At 45.6% G+C, this 17,250-nt stretch overlaps 1 protein-coding gene across 2 annotated transcripts in view; it reads left to right on the top strand.

Moving 5' to 3' along the window:
* The window catches only part of ZBTB24 (zinc finger and BTB domain containing 24), a 34,381-nt gene that overhangs the window by 4,426 nt on the left and 12,705 nt on the right, over window positions 1-17,250 (top strand). For both annotated transcript variants that reach the window (XM_066607646.1, XM_066607636.1), the window contains exons 2-4: window positions 4,872-5,851; window positions 11,802-11,969; window positions 15,492-15,575. In XM_066607646.1, the coding sequence (XP_066463743.1) occupies window positions 4,888-5,851; window positions 11,802-11,969; window positions 15,492-15,575 (1,216 nt within the window). In that variant the 5' untranslated portion in view covers window positions 4,872-4,887. The remainder of the gene's footprint in view (window positions 1-4,871; window positions 5,852-11,801; window positions 11,970-15,491; window positions 15,576-17,250) is intronic.

Raw genomic sequence — 17,250 nt, 5'->3', positions numbered from 1 at the left:
AGTGTGCAGGAGCCCTAAGGGAAATATCAGCCATGTAAATGGACCCATTGCAAACAATGGAATCATAGAGGTGAGAAAAAAAGTACAAAAAAAGTAAAAAAGAAGCCAGATACCCGATATATGCTACAGGGGAGGCTCCATTGCCAGGGTACATGGCGATTGAGCCTTCCATGTAGTATATATTGTGAATCTGGCTGTTGTTCTGAGTTGTCATTGCAAACAATGGGGTTTATTTGTGTGTCTCCTAGTATCTAACATGACCCAACCTGGATCCGTTGCATGCCTGCGTCACTTTGGTCTGGTCGGTAACCATAAGTTAAGGTGCTTTCTCACCTAACCGTTTCCTATTTGACCGATGTTGGAGTGCTCTCAGGCGGCCGGTTTATACAGGCAGATGCCTCGTTGGCTCGTTTACTTGCTGTATAAGTGACTGCGAACAACTAATCAGTTTTTAAACCGAAGATTGGTGAACGAGGGAACGATTGTTTTCATGCTTGCATGAAATGAACAATAAGCAAACAAATTATCGTTCAATCGTTGGCCGGGTTTACACTGAACAATTATCGTTCCTTTTCACTCATTTAAACGATTTCTTTGAGCTTTAATTGTTCAGTGTAAAAGAACTTCTATAACTTCTTGATTCCGTTTATAACTGTCGACCTCCATGGCTCAGCCTTATACCATCTCGCTGGTTGATTCTTATGATTTGTTGTAAGACCACATGCAACATTTTAACACTATCCTTAAAAGTAAAGCTTTAGACAGGTAATCTTTTCAGTGACTGAGAGTCTGCGTACCCCATCCAGCTTTCCATGTACATTAAGTCACTGTGTGTGGACCAGATAATCTGGACTCTTGCCAGGAGTCCTGCCGGAATTTACGCTGCTTTTTGCACTACTTGGATACCTATATATAATTTTTTTTTTTTTTTGTATTCACCGTAAAATCTTTCTCGTTTAGTTCATTGGGGGTCATAGCTTGATCGTGGGGTATATAGCAACTGCTGATTGGAGATGGACACTAAGTAGAAAAATTAGTTGGCTCCTCCCATTGGCTATATACCACTGCAGTCACTCAGCCAATCCAGTTTTGTATGCAAGCAGTAGGAGCGCCCCCATAGGGCCTAATTATAATATGATAGCGCAAAAACAAACTTAGGAAGAAGCTAGTGTGAAAACAAGAGTAATGCCAACCAGGGGGAAAAAAACAAAGCACAACAAAAAAGACCCATATCGGGTGGGTGCTGTGTCCCCTAATGAACGAAACGAGAAAAAGATTTTACAGTAAGTACAAAAAAAAACTAAGTTTCTCAAGTTCGTATCATTGGGGGACCCGGCTTGACCGTGGGATGTCCTTAGAGCAGTCCCCCGGGGTAGGAGAACCTGGTCAAGACCCCTGAGAATGGTCCCTAGCCATTTGCAAAATAGAACGTCCGGGGGCGGCATCAGCAGATGGAAAGGTTTGCATTTGGTAAAATTTTGAAAAAGTGTGCAGCGAGAAACGAAACGTCTGGTTTCTCCCTGCTTCCAGCCGGGTCCTCCTACCCTCACTCCTGGATCCTAAGGGCAGAGGAGGGTGGCTAGGAGGAGAACCCTTAGACTGGTGGGTCAACATGCTGGGATCCCAGATGTGACCCCTTGTCTTCAAAATTAGGGCAGACAACGGATAGGAATCGGTTGTCCGTTTGTCCTCCTTATATGGTGGTAGAGCAGACAGTAATACTGCTCCGTCGACCTTCTCCTTAGTGGCCTAGAAGGACCATCGTCCGCTTATCTATCTCCTACAGACACTAAGCTAAAAACTGATTAGATGGGTGCCTGCAATGGGGTATATAGCAAGTGGGAGGAGCCAACTTGTTTTCTACTTAGTGTCCTTCTCCAATTAGCAGTTGCTATATACCCCACAGCCAAGCTGTGTCCCCCCCCCCCCCTCCCACACACCCAATAATACAAATGAGAAAGGTAGTATCTCCTCACTTTTCCATCATTTGAGGTACATACGCTATGGCTTTTCCGCCCGCTGTCCATGCGAGTAGCAGTTGTCTACCTCCCCCAAAGGTGCTCCTCGCCTGTTTTTGGACCACTTTGCCTGGCTCCCCCACTTTCCCCACAAATGACCCCAACTCCCCATCTGCCTCTCAGCTTCTTTCGCTCGCCTCCCTTGGTCTCTCTCAACTCACAGCCTCTCCCACTCACAATCAGGATCTGGTCTTCCTCCGTCTCTGCTCTGCTTCCAATATTTGACAAAGACTCATTGAGTCGAAACGTCACATTTTGGGAGGAATAAAAATCGTTTTGTATTTTCACCGCAACTGCTGCCTACTTTCTTCACACTGTATTTCTGGTGGTCTAACTTGGATCTAGACCACAGTGGGCGCTGCAGACAACCTGTTCAACCTATTTTGGATGCCTTATTTGCTGCTGACCCTCGTGTTGTGGATATGTACTCAGACCAACGACAGAGGAAGAAGTGTCCAAATTGCTCTTTGCTCGCTCCACTACCTGCGCTAGCGACCCTCTCCCCTCACACCTCCTCCTTTCCTTCCCCCCAGTGGTCATCTCCCATCTCACCACTATATTCAACCTCTCTCTGACCTCTGGCATCTTTCCCTCTTCTTTCAAACATGCCATCATATCCCCACTGCTAAAGAAACTCTTGACGCGACTGATGCTGCCAACTACCGACCCATCTCTAACCTCCCCTTCATCTCCAAACTACTAGAACACCTACTTTACTCCCGCCTTCTAAGTTATCTATCAGAGAACGCTCTCCTCGACCCCCTACAGTCTGGCTTCCGACCCCAACACTCGACAGAAACTGCCCTTACAAGGTTATCCAACGACCTTCTGACAGCCAAATCGAGGGGCGATTACTCCCTATTGATCCTCCTCGACCTCTCCGCAGCATTTGACACTGTTGACCACAAACTCCTCCTCAGTATGTTTCGCTCCATCGGCCTAAAGGACACCGCTCTCTCCTGGTTCTCCTACCTATCTGACCTCTCTTTCAGCGTCTCCTTTGCTGGCTTTACCTCTCGCCTCTTCCCCTTGCTGTTGGGGTCCCCCAGGGCTCTGTCCTCGGCCCCCTCCTATTCTCTATCTACACAGCCCCTATTGGACAAACCATCAGGAGATTTGGCCTCCAATACCACCTGTACGCTGATGACACCCAGCTATACACCTCTGCCCGTGACATCTCTGCACCCTTCCTCCAAAACATCACTAACTGTCTGTCCGCTGTCTCTAACACTATGTCCTCTCTCTACCTAAAACTAAACCTCTCTAAAACTGACCTACTGGTGTTTCCACCCGCCACTAACCGACCTCATCCTGACATCTCCATCTCAGTGTGTGGCGCCACCATAACTCCTAGACAACATGCTCGCTGCCTTGGAGTCATATTCGACTCCAATCCCTCATTTGGCTCCTACATCCAATCTCTTGCCCGAACATGTCAGCTGCACCTCAAGAACATCGCAAGAATCCGCTCTTTCCTCACCATGGACACGCTAAAAACGCTTATTGTTGCCCTCATCCACTCTCGGCTCTTATTGCAACTCGTTGCCTCCCCTGCACCAGACTCGACCCCCTCTAAACCATCATGAATGCAGCAGCCAGGCTCATCTTCCTGTCCAGCCGCTACTCGGACGCCTCCGCCCTGTGCCGGTCACTGCACTGGCTGCCCGTTAAATACAGAATTCAATTTAAAATCGCTACCTTCATCCACAAAGCCCTCCACAGTGCAGCACCACCCTATATTGCCTCCCTCATCTCAATTTATCGCCCGGGCTCTCCGCTCTAACAAAACTAGACTGCGCACCCCTCTAACTAGAACTTCTCATTCCCGCCTCCAAGACTCCTCCAAAGCAGCACCGGTCCTCTGGAACGCACTACCAAAGGCTACCCGAGCAATCCAGGACTCGCAGAACTTCAGGCATGCTCTAAAAACGCACCTCTTCAGGGAGGCATACCGCATTCCCTAAACAAACCCCTCTGTACTCCGCCTGATAACATGCTCTCTGTCCTAGTGACTGCAATCCCTGCTAGCCATCATTAACCGTTCCTGCAGGCATAACGATTCTGCCGTCACACGGCTAAATGTCTGACCATTGTCTATGTGTATATCATCCCTCACTCTCCACCTTGCCATACCGTGCACATCTCCAGCCCCTTTACCTTCTGTATCCCCCCCATTACTTGTAGTATGTAAGCTTGTTGGAGCAGGACCCTCACCCCTACTGTTTCCATCAACTGATTACTATGTAACCGTGGTTCTGTAACTTTTGCACTTTTGTCTTTCTGTATTCCCCCTGTCTAAGCGCTGCAGAATATGTTGGCGCTATACAAATAAAAATTATTATTTCCGGGGACAAGTGTCATGTGACAGGTACAACAGTCTGCTATGCAGGTTTGCAGTTTGTGTTTAAAGGGGTTTTCCAAGGAGAATACTACTAATGACCTATCCTGAGGGTAGGTCATCAATAGATATTCAGCTGGGGTCCGTCTTTCGGGACCCTGACCAATCAGCTGATTGTGCACCTGCTGACAGTGCAGCAGAAGTCTCCGCTCCAACCTCTGTGAAGTGGCCGAGACTTCCGCTGCTTCCCCTCTGAACTTTGTGTAATTGTGCACACACTGACAGCGCTGCAATCAGCTGATCGGTCAGGGTCCTGAGCGACAGATCCCAGCTGATCAACTATTGATGACCTATTCAGAGGATAGGTCATCAGTAGTATTCTCCCTGGAAAACCCCTTTAATTATGATTGTAAATCTTAACTTTGAAATGAAACCGTATTCACGTCTACTGTGATGTAATGCAAGAACGTGCAGCTGCAGATAATTCAATGTCTTTTTTTGTCTGCTTTTTGTAGGCTTCTACTGTGAACCATGGAAGATGCGGTTCCTCAGATGGAGTTGGAAACAGAAATCCAGATTAATATCCACTCCAGTGGTCACATGGACACCGTGCTCTCTAGTTTAGAAGAACAGAGGAAAAAGAACTTTCTCTGCGACATCACGCTGATAGTTGAGAATGTGCAGTTTCGGGCACACAAAGCTCTGCTGGCGGCTAGCAGTGAATATTTCTCCATGATGTTTGCGGACGAGGAGCATGTGGGCCAGTCGATCTACGTCATAGAAGGAGTGGTATCTGAGGTGTTTGACACCTTGCTGCAGTTCGTCTACAGCGGAAATGTACATGTGAGTGAAAAATTCCTCAAGCAAATAGTGGCAACCGCACAGGTCTTGAAAGTAGATGACTTGGTGAAAGCTTATGCGGATTATCAGCAAAATCTACTAAATCGCGATGCCGATGCATCTGATAACGCAACGACAGATGAAGCAGATAATTCTTTGCCAAAACGGAAACGAGGACGACCAAAGAAACATATCGAGCCAGATAATAGCCCGGCCGATATCAGGGAGACAGAGAAAGAAGTAGATATCAAGGAGACGGAGAAAGAAGTAGATATCAAGGAGACGGAGAAAGAAGTAGATATCAGGGAGACGGAGAAAGAAGTAGAACCTATCCCAGAAAGCATAGAGGATACTTGTTATTCCAATGGAAACCTGTTAAATGAGCACGAAGTGGCTGATTTTGCTGCCGAGGTGACATGTGACTTAAATCCCAAGCCTCAGGAAGATACAGTGATACTAAAGAGGCACAGCAAGCGCCGATCGCAGAGGTCTGTAAAGCTGCAAGATTATAGACTCGATGATAAGGAACAGGAACCAACAAAGGGTTCTGGGGGCAAAAAGAAGCAGCCCCCTTCTTCTGAATATTGCTGCAAGTTTTGTGGAAAAATGTTCAAGTACAAGCACTTCTTGGCGATCCACTGTAGAAGCCATTCAGGTATAACCGGAATACGTGATGTCCTGTGACGCTAGGGCGGCTTTCACCAGGGGTACTATGAGCGACACACCTTGTTACCATTTTTTATCTGCTGCTGACATTCATTGCTGAGTAATTCTAAATCGCTGCCAGTAAGGGCTTATTTGCACAGACGCATGCGTAAAACACTGTATCGCGTAACTGTTTACCCCCGTGTCAGCAGATTCTGCACTGCGCATGACAGTGTATCTTGTGCATGCGGTCATGCGCAGTGTGATTAGTTGTTTGTTTTTTTTTTAATTCCCTGCCCTGTCTCATTGCAGAATTGCGTATTAAACCCTGCACATACGCCATGTGTTGCGTATGTACAGCATGTAATACGCAACCCATAGAGAATAGGCTGGACGCGTTTTAATTCGTGGAATAATAGAACACGCAGCGTTCTTTTTCACGCGTGTATTATACGCAATGTGTATACGTAAATGTGAATGGATGAGTGAAAATCTTGTACTTTCATAGACTCCACTCACCGTGTAATACGCGGTGAACATATGTTTGTGGGAATGAGCTTTTAGGTTGTACTTTTTGCTGGTCCAGCTGCACAGGCTTGAACTCCAGCACCTTATTTGTGTCCTATACATGTAGAGTATGTAGGATTTGTCTGAAAGTGCCACTTGACCAGTGCTCACACCGAGTTTCCCTTTACCAACTGCGCAAAACTGTGAACCTTTTGTAAAAATGCCTTGCTTTCAAACACTAAGTAATAACATGGAGCTTTATAAAAGAGAGGTTTTGCTATGTTTGCAGATACAGACAAAGCTCCTGCAATCTTATGTTCACGTGGTACATGAGCAAAAATGACTATACATGCCAATTCCATGTCCTATTCATTTGAATGGGAATCTGGATTTTTCTGCCTCTGATTTTTAAATCTGCATTGTGGCGCGGGGGACAGTAGATTACTTCTTAACCCTTTGCAATCCAATTTTGGATTCAGGGTTTCCTAGAGGGCTTTTGCTTAATGCCATTTTACAATGGCGCCATCTGCTGGCTAGAGCCAGTACTGCGGTATGTGTCATGCTGGAGAGGCCCCCAACAACAGAGCGGCCAGTAATATACAGTAAGAATACCCTGCTGGATGTATTGTGACATCGGAGCTGTACAGCCTTTAATCAGAATGTCTTTAGATGTCAGACAGTGGATTGGAAAGGGTTAATGTGACTCCACGTCGGAAATCCCACATGCAGATTTTGCACATTTACAAGGGCTTAATCCTTGCGTGGATCCACAGCAGAAATGAGCCACAGTTTTAGAGGTGGAATCTGTGCAGAAGAATCTGCGTCATCTTCCGTAGTGTGAACATGCCCTAACTGTCTTGTGTGGGGTTTTTTTAATAGCCGTAATCAGATCAGCTTTTTATAAGCTCTGGCATGTAAGCATGCAGCAGCTGCTTTTGGTTTCATACATTGTCATGGACAGAAAAGGCTTCTCAGTTTGTGACAAGCAGCTAGTCTAGTGTCTGAGAGCATCTGTGTATGTCAGCAAACAAAGGCAGATTAGGTTATGTTCACACTGCGTTTTTGGCCCACTTTTAGTAACTGTACACTGCATAGGGCAGGTTGCAGTATAGAGTGGACTTAGCAGCTAAGCCCACTTAATACATGGTGGGTGCTCACTATGTTGCACAGCTGACACCCACCTGTAATGTTTGGGCTTAGGAGAGAACTCAACCCCGGCCGGTTAACACCATGGTCAATGCCAACAACAGCATCTAAGTGGTTGGAGGGAGGGAACTCCTTTGGGATGCAATCACGATGTCCTGTTCAGAAGCCTACTAGTTAATGCCAGTGGTAGCACTTAATAGGCTAGCATTGCAGGCATAATGTATTGCAATATAGAAGTATTTCAGTGTGTTATACAAACTATTAAATATTCCAGTCTTCTTGGTGAACATAAAATGTAATGACCCGTTTTAAAAATATTTTTTAAACAATGCATTTTATATGAAAAAAATTAAGCAATAACAAAGAGACATAACTATCGCAGTGTCTGTAAAAGTCCAGGGGTTAAGGGGTTAAAAGTGTAACTGCAATTTTTAAAAAAACGTTTGTGTCATAGAGACATGCCAAATGTTTTGATTGCTGGGGTCTAGCAGGTAACACCCCACTGGATTGCTAGAACGAGCCAGCTGAAGTGCTTGCCCCAGCGCTCACTAGCTGAAGTCTGAGGCCATACACTTTCTGCTAAACCATCTTCAGCTAGTGAGCAGTGACTGCACTCGGGCAAGCACTTCACCTGGCTTGTTGTGGGTGCCTATGACCTAGAGGGTTGTTACACTTTAAAGAAGCGGAGTTCACCACACTTCTAACTTTAAGTGAACTATATAAAAACAGTGATTTATGTACTACCCACCTTCTAATGCTTTGTTTTAGGTTTTAAAGGTGGTCTGTCAGCTCGCACACTGTTCAAACTGCAGGCATGAATAGGAGGAACTGAGCAGAATGGTGTGGCCGACAGTGTGTGGTTGTAGGCGGAGGTGAGAGGGAGAGAAGAGATGGGGGCGCAACGCCCACAGATCGGCACTCGGAGGGGGTAGGACTGTTTCCCGGGAAACCAGCAGCCAATTACAGGCTGCAGACTCCCACGGCACGCGGTCCTCCTACTGAGAAACTGCAGTTGTGAGTGGTCACAATTGCAATCTATCAGTGCACTGCTAGTCAGCGCCTACCAGGGGCTCCGATGGAGGGTCTAGGTCCCCTTTCTACTCACCCCTGTAGCAGTATCTGGAAAGCCTACAGATGAAAGTCCAGGACCTGTGGTCACTTAGCAATGCAGATCACATGAGCTGGCTCTGGTCATGTGATCCACGTTGCTATGCTAACCACAGGTCCTGGACTTGCATTTACAGGCTGTCTGGCCCCCGCTCCAGAGGTGAGTAGAGAGGGGAGTGTACTTAAATATGTATAGCTGGTATAAGTTATATCAGCTGTACATATATGTGTGTGTGTGTGTGTATATGTGTGTATGTATGTATGTATGTATGTATGTATGTATGTATGTATGTATGTATGTATGTATATATAATATAATATACAGATGTTCTGTAAGTTATACCAGCATGCATCATATCACTGTATACAGGGGAATGTACATCTCCTGTATATAGTGATACTAGTAATTATTAGGAAACTAAAGTACCAGTGTTTCTGGTGGCGCACTGGCCACTTACTAATATAGTATAGTGGAAGGGATTGGAGTTGGTCAAAATATTTCTGTGCCATTAGTAAACTAGGGATTACAACCAGCACACACCGATCACCCCCTGATCATGTGACCTGGACTCCTTTCTGCAGCTGAACTTTAGCACCTGAGCCTGTAATTTGGCCCCTGTGCAGGAATATATATAAAAGACAAGATATAGTGAATATTTTCCCTCCAAATGAGATATTGGCTCTGCTCCTCTGTAAGACGCTTCTGATGATCCCTTCACTGAGAAGCTCTGAGTTGCTAACAAAATAAATCTGTGAATGAAACAGCTGGAGTTCTCATTACCAAAGTTGTGTAGCTCTAGAATAGTCTAACTAGAATAGTCACTTTTAGGCCGGTTCACAGCTGTAAGTGTAAAACGATGTGTGACCCGGTGTACTGCCGTGTATGGCGGCAAAATTGTACTGCGTGTGACAGCGTATCTCACGCGCGCTGTCATGCATAGTCCACCTGTTTCTTTTATTTTGTATATATGCACCCATTGACAACAATAGGCACATATATACACAGCAAAATAGAACATACGCTCGCGTATTATGCAATTCTGCCACACTAATGTGAGCGGAACTGCACAGGGCAGTGTAATTGATTGCCTTTCATCTCCTGCGTAATACATAGTAAGAGTACTCCCATGTGAGCCCGGCATTGCATGTATTGGTCATCTGATACTTAAATGTCTTTGATGTGTTTCAGTCAAAAAGAAATCTGATAAACATGTTAGGAGTTTACTGGAAATATGTAGATCTTTCAGAGGTTTCTTTTTTTTTGTAGATGTTAATTAGGGGTTTCTTTAACCCCTTAAGGGCCAGGCTGTTTTGTACATTAAAGGGGTTGTCCCGAGGCAGCAAGTGGGTCTATACACTTCTGCATGGCCATAATAATGCACTTTGTAATGTACATTGTGCATTAATTATGAGCCATACAGAAGTTATAAAAAGTTTTATACTTACCTGCTCCGTTGCTGGCGTCCTCGTCTCCATGGTGCCGACTAATTTTCGCCCTCCAATGGCCAAATTAGCCGCGCTTGCGCAGTCCGGGTCTTCTCCTCTTCTCTATGGGGCTCCGTGTAGCTCCACCCCGTCACGTGCCGATTCCAGCCAATCAGGAGGCTGGAATCGGCAATGGACCGCACAGAAGCCCTGCGGTCCATGAAGACAGAGGATCCCGGCGGCCATCTTCAGCAGGTGAGTATGAAGACGCCGGACCGCCGGGATTCAGGTAAGCGCTGTGCGGGTGGTTTTTTTAACCCCTGCATCGGGGTTGTCTCGCGCCGAACGGGGTGGGGGGGGGTTTAAAAAAAAAAAAAAACCCGTTTCGGCGCGGGACATCTCCTTTAAGGACCAGAGACTTTTTAGGGATTTTAACCATGTGGAGGTTTAACTGCCCTACTTTTTTTCCTTGAGCTTTTCAAATTACTTTTGCTATGGTCCCCCCCCTTCCCGTATCATATTGGGCTAATTTTTAAATATCTTTTTCACTGACTTTTTTCCCCGTTTTTTTTTAGTTTTGTTTGGGGGTAAAGCGCTAAAAAAAATAATTATATTAACGCTAAAGTAAGTTATGGAAATGCGTTCCTCATTTTGTTTTGGACGTTTCGATATATAATATGTGTGGTTTTGGATTACAGGGTTCTTCTAGCGCCAACCAGAACCACTGTTTTGCTTGGTGCTGGCTTTGGGTAATTCTTTCTTATGTGTACATTGTTTTATTCTGTAGTTTTGTTTTACTTGTGTAATTATTTATTTTTTACTATCCATGTTCCCCATGACGTCATAAGACCTCTGGGGGAAGTTTACATGGCCCTTTTTTTTTTTTTCTGTGTGTGAGAAAATTTTTCCACTATAGCTGGGGCATCCATAGGAGCTCCAGTTACAGGGTAAAACATCCCCTGTAGTGACAATAGTCACTGGCAGAGCTGATCAGGGTCTGCTGAGACCCTGCAGCTCTGCTGTGTCAGGGGATCCCGGCGGTCACGTGACTGCCGGCTGGCATAGTGGAAGAAACACTTCCACTTTCACTCTTTTGTACAGAGCGTTCATTGAGCACTGTGTACTAGGGAAAAGAGAAGGCAGAAGGGGTTAAACAGTTCTCGCTCCTCTGGGTTATCAGCTGTGACTAAGGCCGCCTGCAGACGGCCGGGTCGGATCCCGCTGCGAGAATTCTTGCAGCGGGTCCCGACCTGAGCTCCTGCAGAGATCAGCGCGGCACTCGCTTGCTCCCGCGGTCCCAGCTGTGTGATGTGCCGGCTGCCGCCCAGCGGCCCCACACAGAAAAAGAGCATGCTGCGATTTGTTTTCAACGCGGACAAATCGCGGCTGTCTGCAAAGGATTGCGTTTTCTAACACAATCCTATTTCCACGGGCGGAAATTCTGCGGGAAATCTCGCCGCGGAATTTCCGCCTGTCTGCAGGCAGCCTAACAGCTAACAACCCAACCTGTTTCTGATTGATTGCAGAACAGGGACTTTAAAATCCCCGCCGTATTTTTACTATTGGCTATGATTAAAGCCCAGGATCAAGTGCCCTAAATTTACCACGTTTGGTCCTTAATGGGTTAATATACATACAAGTAAAGCCGTTGCTGTAGACCTGTTGGCAGTGTTGTTGGTGCTGAGGTGGGAGTGTTTAATTTTGAAAATGAGTCGTCTTTGATGTGTATCCAGTTCTAGAACTGATTCTTCTTGATTTTTCTTATATTATTTCAGGAGACCGTCCTTTTAAATGTGCCCAGTGTGGACAAGGTTTTACCCAGAAACACTCTCTGCGGAGCCATGAGCGAATACACACTGGAGAGAGACCGTATAGCTGTACTGTGTGCAGTAAAGCTCTTGCAACCAAGCATTCTCTGTTGGAACATATGCGTTTACATGCAGGTACATCTTTTACAGTTCATATTTTGGTGCGGTTACAATTAAGTAGCTGATACAGGGTGCTTGCTCAGTCTTACCTCAGATAACGTGTCACCATTCTTGTAAGGCTGGGTTCCCACAAGGCGTATTCCCGCTGGAAATCCCACAGTTTGGCCGCAGCGAGAAAACGCAAGATTTCCGCCGGGAGAACCGCTGCTTCAAAACCCGCGGCAGTTTTGAAGCGGCCCGGCCGCTCGCTTTTCTGCTGCGGCCGGCGCTCCCATAGAAGAAAGCGCGGCAGCAGCGGGAAGGGGTGGGGGAAGGACACTCCCGCGGTCGGCAAAGCCGCGCCACAGCAGCGGCTTCTGCCGGTTTAGCTGCAGCGGATTTGCCGTCCCGTGTGGACGAGATTTCTGAGAAATCTCGTCCACATGGCTGGCTAATCCCGGGATTAGCGGCCGCATGCGGATTTGCCGCGGCGAATTTCCGCGGCAAATCCACCCGGGGTGTGAACCCAGCACTTGGAAGCTGCTAGCGGTAAGACAAGAGTACACAGTTTAAGGCCAGTTTCATGTGTAGGCATTACAACCGGATTTATGCACCCATAATCTGCATGAGTGTCCAGGTCTGATGACCTGAAAACTGAGCATCATAGATCCCTGCCTCCACCGAATGGGGGGTTGAATTGGCTGAAAGTTGGACTAATAACATTTGAGGTAATTGTGCGACTTGCTAGTATTTTGTGTGGGACTGAGAGGGTTCCAATTCTTTTGTTATAGTACATGGTTTTCCTTGTTATTCACATGTATATGGGATATGTCAATTTAGATAGCCTTCAGTTCAGTAGTCAAAACTGGAATGATTAACCCCTTACTGATGTGGCCATTTTTTTCCCCACTTTCTTTGCCCCCCCCCCCCTTCCCCCCGCCTTTAAAAAATCGTAGCGCCTTTATTTATCCATCAACGTAGATGTATGAGGGCTTGTTTTTTGAGGGACGAGTTGTATTTTTCATTAGTACTATTTAATGTACTATATAAGGTACTGAAAGAAATTCTAAGTGGAGTGAAATGAAAAAAAAAAACATTCCGCCGTCTTTCAGTGCGTCTTGTTTCTACGGCACACAAACTACATCAAAAACTACATAACCTTATTCCATGGGTTAGTATGATTACTATGATACCAAACTTATATAGTGTTTGTTTGTTTGTTTTTTTTTTGTTTGTTTTGCTTTTCTGTTATACTTTTATTTATTTTCCTAGACCATAATTTTTTGAAGTTATTTTATGCTACCATCTTCTGTGCGCAATAACTTTTTAAATTTTTTTACTTTTCCGTCAACCTAGTTATGTGAGGGCTGATTTTGTGCGGTACATCCTGTAGTTTCCATTGGTACCATTTTGGAAAACATACGACTTTCTGATTTAATGTTGCAGGGACAGGGTGTCCAAAAAAGTGCATTTCTGGCGTTCTTCTTTTTTTTTTTTTTTTTTCTTCGGACAATGATCATTGTGTTGGGTAAATAATGTTATTTTCTAGATCTGACTTTACGGACGCCACAATACTAAATATGTCTTTATTTTATTATTTAGATTATTGTAAATATGGCGGGGGGTCGGGGGGGTTAAACTTTTTTTAATTTTTTTACACAAATAGTAATACTTTATTCTTATTTTTACTTTTTTCTTTAGTCCCTGCAGGGGACCACAACATGCGATGCTTTGATCACTCCTGCTGTCTATCAAGCCATCCCCGTGGCCATACTGCCAAGACAACCCTGGGGCCTTTCAGAAGCCCCCTGGCTACCATGACACTCACACGGCTCCCTGCGATCTCCTCGCAGGCCATACGGGCCCCCTGAACATTGTGGGATTTAAATGCCACTGTCAAAATTGACAGCGGCATTTAAAGGATTAACAGCAGCGATCGGCCGTTGCAGTATACAGCCTGCATCTGCGATGCATGAAGAGAGATGGCCCTGATCTCTCTTCATACATGCCCCACAGGATGTAACTGTACATCCTATAGCGGGAAGGGGTTAAGGATCTACATTGGGTATAAATGGTGGGGTAAAATCATTATCCCTAAGTATCACCATATTCAGAGAACCATAACTGTATTCCATTTACAATGCCACGTAAGGGCTACCTTTTTTCTTTTTTTTTTTTCCTTAACTGATCTTTTTATTGGTACCATTTTGAGGTGCAGACAAAAGCTTTTAATCGCTTTTTATTGTGTTTTTGGAGCTGAGCTGTTCAAAAGCCTGCAGCTCTATTAAAGTTGTATTTTCTATATGCTGTTCACCGTGCGGTACACAAGTTATCCTTATTCTGCAAGGCATTGCAGTTGCAGCAATACCACATATGTATATTTAGTTTTCTTGCATCACTATTTTCATAGAGCCATAGCTTAATTTTACTGTTTACAGAGCTATGTGATTGCATCTCTGCTGTTAGCTACACACGCTCACACCTCTGCTACACATACAGTCCTGCTGCAGGCTATAAATGATTGTTGCAGTGAGTGTAAAGCCCATACTTTACTGCTGCGCTCTCTTTCTGGCTGGGTATGACTCCTCCCATACATCTGATTGGTCACAGGATCGTACCATCAGAAAGGCCCTTCGCTCCGGGAGCTTTTCTGTCACAGTGCTCTGGGTAACTACCTTCTACCAAGACACAGGCACTTTTTTTAACATGATTTCTTTTTTTTTTTTTTTTTAATGCTCCTGCTTTCCTGTGGAATCCGCGGCCCGTCCGCAATGTCAATTGTGAATCGGATAGCTTCCATTGACTTCAATGGAAGCCATTCATGCGTGAACCGAACTAAAAGGGGAGCATGCTTTGATTTGTTTTCTGCATGAGGAATCTGGAAAACAAATCCACATGCCAAAATTCAAATGTGGACGCTGTTAGTTCCCTATGGCGGCTTGAACTGCGGATCTTCCGCGCGGGTTCCACAATTCAAATCCGTCCATGGACATTGGGTCTAACAGTGCTTTGGTAGGCTACTCACTGTCTAAATTCCAGCTTATTTAAGCTATTATTAATAAGTTATAGGTTCCCAAACTTGTGGACAATTTTGTGGCGACATTAACCAGCCGCTTTGCGTCTTATTAACCACCAAACCAATTATTAAGGAGCCTGGCCTCTAACATTTTTGAATTCTATACAAAAATTTGACTAAGTGCACCAAGGCTCAGTGAGTTGGCTTGCCTAGATGAAGAACAGTGGCAACAGAATGTTTGGATACTTTTTCGAAACAACCTCTGCGAGGAAAGAATGAGTTTTATGCAAATGGCTCTAGTTCCTCAACCAAGCTATAAACCAAGCTGAAACTGTACAGAACTTCATACAGGTGGTGTATGAACATGAATTTCAGCAGAAGTGAAGGTGACCCTCTCCCAAATTAGGCCAGTTGGCATGGAATGACCCAACGGCTAACAAAGCAGTGTCAGCCCTCTGTCCACTCGCCTCATATTGTGTGTGTGCATATGTGCAATGCCTATGATGTTTGCTTATTACTGATTATGTTCTTCACTTTGGCAGACAAAAAAACATTTACTTGTGACAGATGTGAGAAGTACTTCTCTCAAAAAAGACAACTGAGAAGTCATTACCGTGTACATATAGGTAGGTGCAATCCTTATTACTCTTATTGTTGTACCCTTGTGATGACAATAGACACCATATGTCCTACTGTTCAGATTTACAAGTGTAGAACCATCTCGTGTTGTGCTAATCAATAGATATTAGCAAGTTGGTTTCATACAATTTACATATTGAACGCATCCCCACACTTTCTAGTGACTCTTCAGAATAAGCTGCTGTGTGTCCATGAGGAATAACACTGTTCCTGGCCATTACATGACTTGTGTATGGCATTTTCCAGTCTTCAGACTCTCACAAATTTATACGTAGCAAAAAAATACTTGGGTTGCACCTGGAAAACCTTCCACTGTGCACATACTTCAAAGAAGCCAATTCCTCAATTTCAGATCCACGGAGAGTCACAACATCATGGCAGAAGTCTTCATGGAAATTGTATTACTTTAGGCTAATTTCACACATGCGAGTGTGATGTCGGACCTTAGGGAAGTAGTGATCCTAAAAACCCCAGCAGAGGATCGTTCAATATTTCCCATTGATTTCAATGGGTAAACATTGCATCGCACTTGCGTGCACTTCGCAGGCCGTGTGATCCTGAGCCCGGCCCCATAGAAAACCATGGGCAATGGGAGTCGTTCCAAGAGAATGGCCAAAAGTAGAACAGCGGTTTTTTTTTTGTTTTTTTTTTTCCTGGGCCGCGATGCAGGAAAAAAAATAGCTTGTGTATGATCCCATTCAAAAGAATGGGTTTATATTCATGCGTCTTGCAATGCACAAATCTCTTGCGATTTTCCTCAGTCGTGTGAAAACCGCTTTATTCAGTGAAATGCAGACATAAGGGCCTTTTTTTCAAGAATCCATAAAACTCCGTGATGGTGCAATTCTTTGCTTAGATCCCCAATTCTGCGTTCCCAGCTGGTGAGTGGAGACTAGCTGCTACGATGTCTTTTATACACAGCGCATGAAGAAAACCACAGATTCTGCCCCCTAACGGTCTCTAGCACACACAGAGAAATAACATTATGGGGGACAGTGTACTGCTGCATTGAGCAGTGTAGATGTGATTCCAGAAGCTGAGACTGTAAACTCTTACTATTAGGCCTCCTTCCCACGAGCGTGACGGGCTCCGCAGCGTAATATTACGCAGTGAAGCCCGTCACGGCGCCCCCCAGAGCCCCTATACTTACCTGCGGGACATAGCGTGAAATCGCTTCCCCGCCCACCGCCCCCGCGTCACCGCTCGTCACCGCCCACCGCCGCACGTCACCAGCCGTGTCACGTGCACAGCCGGCCGTGTCACGTGACGCGGCCGGACCGCGTCATTTGGCGTCATATGACGCTCGGCGGTGGGCGGGAAAGCGTTTTTTCACGCTATCTCCCGCTGGTTACAGCGGGAGATAGCGTGAATGGACGGCTTCCATTGACTGCAATGGAAGCCGTCAGTGCGTACAGCCCGTCCTCACCCGCAGAAAATAGAGCATGCTGCGGGTGAGGACGGGAGAAATCGCGGTGCGTAATTCCGCGGTGGAATTACGCATCGTGAGCATTGAGCTATTAGGTTCAATAGAACCTAATAGCTGCGTGCAACGCAGCGGATTTTCGCCGCGAATTACGCGGCGGAAATCCGTTCGTGGGAAGGAGGCCTTAGCTTCAGCAAAACCTGTGTGTGTGTGTGTCTGCTTCTCTCTCTGCAACAGCT

This window comes from Eleutherodactylus coqui, chromosome 1 (assembly GCF_035609145.1).
Source record: "Eleutherodactylus coqui strain aEleCoq1 chromosome 1, aEleCoq1.hap1, whole genome shotgun sequence".
In the NCBI taxonomy this organism is placed as follows: domain Eukaryota; kingdom Metazoa; phylum Chordata; class Amphibia; order Anura; family Eleutherodactylidae; genus Eleutherodactylus; species Eleutherodactylus coqui.
The sequence above is the reverse complement of the archived record's forward strand: the minus strand, read 5'-3'. Positions and strand labels throughout refer to the sequence as shown.